At 54.3% G+C, this 2,268-nt stretch overlaps 1 protein-coding gene across 1 annotated transcript in view; it reads right to left on the bottom strand.

Moving 5' to 3' along the window:
* Window positions 1–1,186: 1,186 nt before the first annotated feature.
* Window positions 1,187–2,268, bottom strand: part of LOC143387138 (uncharacterized) — a 3,250-nt gene continuing 2,168 nt past the window's right edge. The window contains exon 2 of the mRNA XM_077106509.1: window positions 1,187–2,013. Within this exon, the coding sequence (XP_076962624.1) occupies window positions 1,187–2,013 (827 nt within the window). The remainder of the gene's footprint in view (window positions 2,014–2,268) is intronic.

Genomic DNA, 2,268 nt, shown 5'->3' with positions numbered 1-2,268 from the left:
AGGGAGGGAGGGAGGGAGGAAGGAAGGAAGGCATTGTGTCCAACTACAAGTAAAAAAAGAATTAAAAAAAGAAAAAGTGGTCTATATACACAATAGGGTGTTATTCAGCATTAAAAGAGAATAAAACCATGACATTTGCAGGTAAATGGATGGAATTAGAGAATATGATGCTAGGGGAAATTATCCAATCCCCAAAACCCAAATGCTGAACGTTTTCTCTGATTTAAGGAGGCTGATTCATAATGCAGATGGGGCGCATGGGAGGATTGGATGAGCTGTAGATAGAGGAAAGGGAGGGAGGAGGAGGGAGGGGGCATAGGGGTACAAAATGAGATGGACATCATCACCCTAAGTACGGTATGAAGACACAAATGGTGTGACTTTGTGTACAACCAGAGATATGAAAAATTGCTCTATGTGTGTAATATGAATTGTAATGCATTCTGCTTGCTCTCATATATAACAAATTAAAATTTCTTTTAAAACGGGGGGGGGGGGGGAAGAAGTGGACCATGCGAAAGACCCAAAGGACACAAAAACAGCCCCAGGGCTGCACAAAAGCAGTGCTCCTGGCCAGGCCTCTTGCAGGAGTGGAGAAGGGTGCTTGCCCCCATGTTTTAAATATATGTTATATTTTTAGTTGTAGATGGACACAGTATCTTTATTTGTTAATTTTAATGTGGTGCTGAGAATGGAACCCAGTGCCTCACATGTGCTAGCTAGGCAAGCGCTCTACCACTGAGCCAGGACCCCAGCCCCCTGCCCACATGTTTGAGAACAGCCTCTCCAGGAGGTTCAGACCTTGAACTGCAAGGTCCAAACCGAAAGAGGGCGAGCCTGTGCACTTCCTCCACGCGTCAGACCTTCACGCTTGAAAATACTGCATACCTGCAGAAGGATGGGTCACATCCGCCTTGAGGGTAGGGGCCCCAGGTCCCACAGGAATGCCAGCCTTTCCAGGCCTCTTACTTATGCAAAATTGTGGCGACTTGGGACAAGAACCCAGCGATTAAACACGATGTCATGCACCTCGCCAGGCAGCAAATGGCAAGAGCAGGAGAACACTCTGGAATGTGCACGCCTGGGAAGGTGCGTTCACACTGGAGCTGAACGCAAAGCTGTTCTGGGAAAGGAGGTCAAACCAAGCATTGTCCCGCCACAGCCGACCCACCGCAGGCACAGCCCCTTAGGGGTTACAACTGTCACATGGCTCGGGACCCATTTCCTGCACCGGGTTCCCGGGGAACTCTTCTCTGAAGTGCGCGGCCTGGTGCGCGATGAGGCCTGCTTTCTTTATGAAGCTCTTGGAGCAGTGGCTGCAGGTGTAGGGCTTCTCCCCGGTGTGGATTCTCAGATGGATCATGAGGCTGGATCGCTGCCTGTAGCTTTTCCCACAGTGTTGGCAGGAGAACGGCCTCTCCTGGGTGTGAGTCCTCTGATGCAGAGTAAGAGCTGTCCGCCGGTTGAAGCGCTTCCCACAGCTGTGGCACTCGTGACGTTTCTCCTGCGTGTGAGTTTTCAGGTGTCCCATCAGGTTGGCCCTGCTGGCAAACCTTTTGCCGCACTTGTGGCACTGGGAGGTGTCTTTGCCACAGTGCCCCCTCTGGTGCACGGTGAGGTGCGCGCCCTGAGTGAAGCGCTTGTGGCACAGGGAGCACTCGTAGGGCCTCTCCCCGGTGTGGATGCGCACGTGCCGGTCCAGGTCTGAGGGGTGCGGGAAGCCTTTCTCGCAGCCGGGGCACTGGTAACCCAGCTCCCCCGTGTGGATTTTCAGGTGAGCAGAGAGGCGCTTCTTGCAAGCGAAGCACTGTCCACACTGGCCGCAGCGATGGGGTTTCTCTCGCGGCTTCCTCAGCTTGTGGGCTGCCAGGGGCAGGGGCTTCCCCGCCGCACAGTGCCTCGGGAGGTGCAGGCGCTTCTGGGAGGAGCTCAGCAGCTCCACTGCGGGGCCAGCCCTCAGAGGTTCCTGCTTCTGACAGCCCACGAATGGACGAGCACAAAGTGCTTTCGCGTCTAAACAAACGAGACATGGACGTTGCACCCCAGGTTTCTCTGCTCTGGCGCACTTCCTTTGCCTCCCGTTCCAATATCCAAACCCGAGAGAAGAAATGGCAGGTGCAGGAGTCCCCGTGTTCCAGGGAAAACAGGGACACGGAGCCGAAGAACAGCTCTACTCCCAGCCTCCAGGAAAGGTGGGAATCCCCAGGCACCCTCCCCACCCCCTCCCCCGGAGGAAGGCTGCAGGTTTCTCTTCTTTGTTCCCGGGCG

Source organism: Callospermophilus lateralis, chromosome X (assembly GCF_048772815.1).
Source record: "Callospermophilus lateralis isolate mCalLat2 chromosome X, mCalLat2.hap1, whole genome shotgun sequence".
NCBI lineage: Eukaryota > Metazoa > Chordata > Mammalia > Rodentia > Sciuridae > Callospermophilus > Callospermophilus lateralis.
Note: the sequence above shows the minus strand (reverse complement) of the source record. Positions and strands in the feature narration are given on the sequence as shown.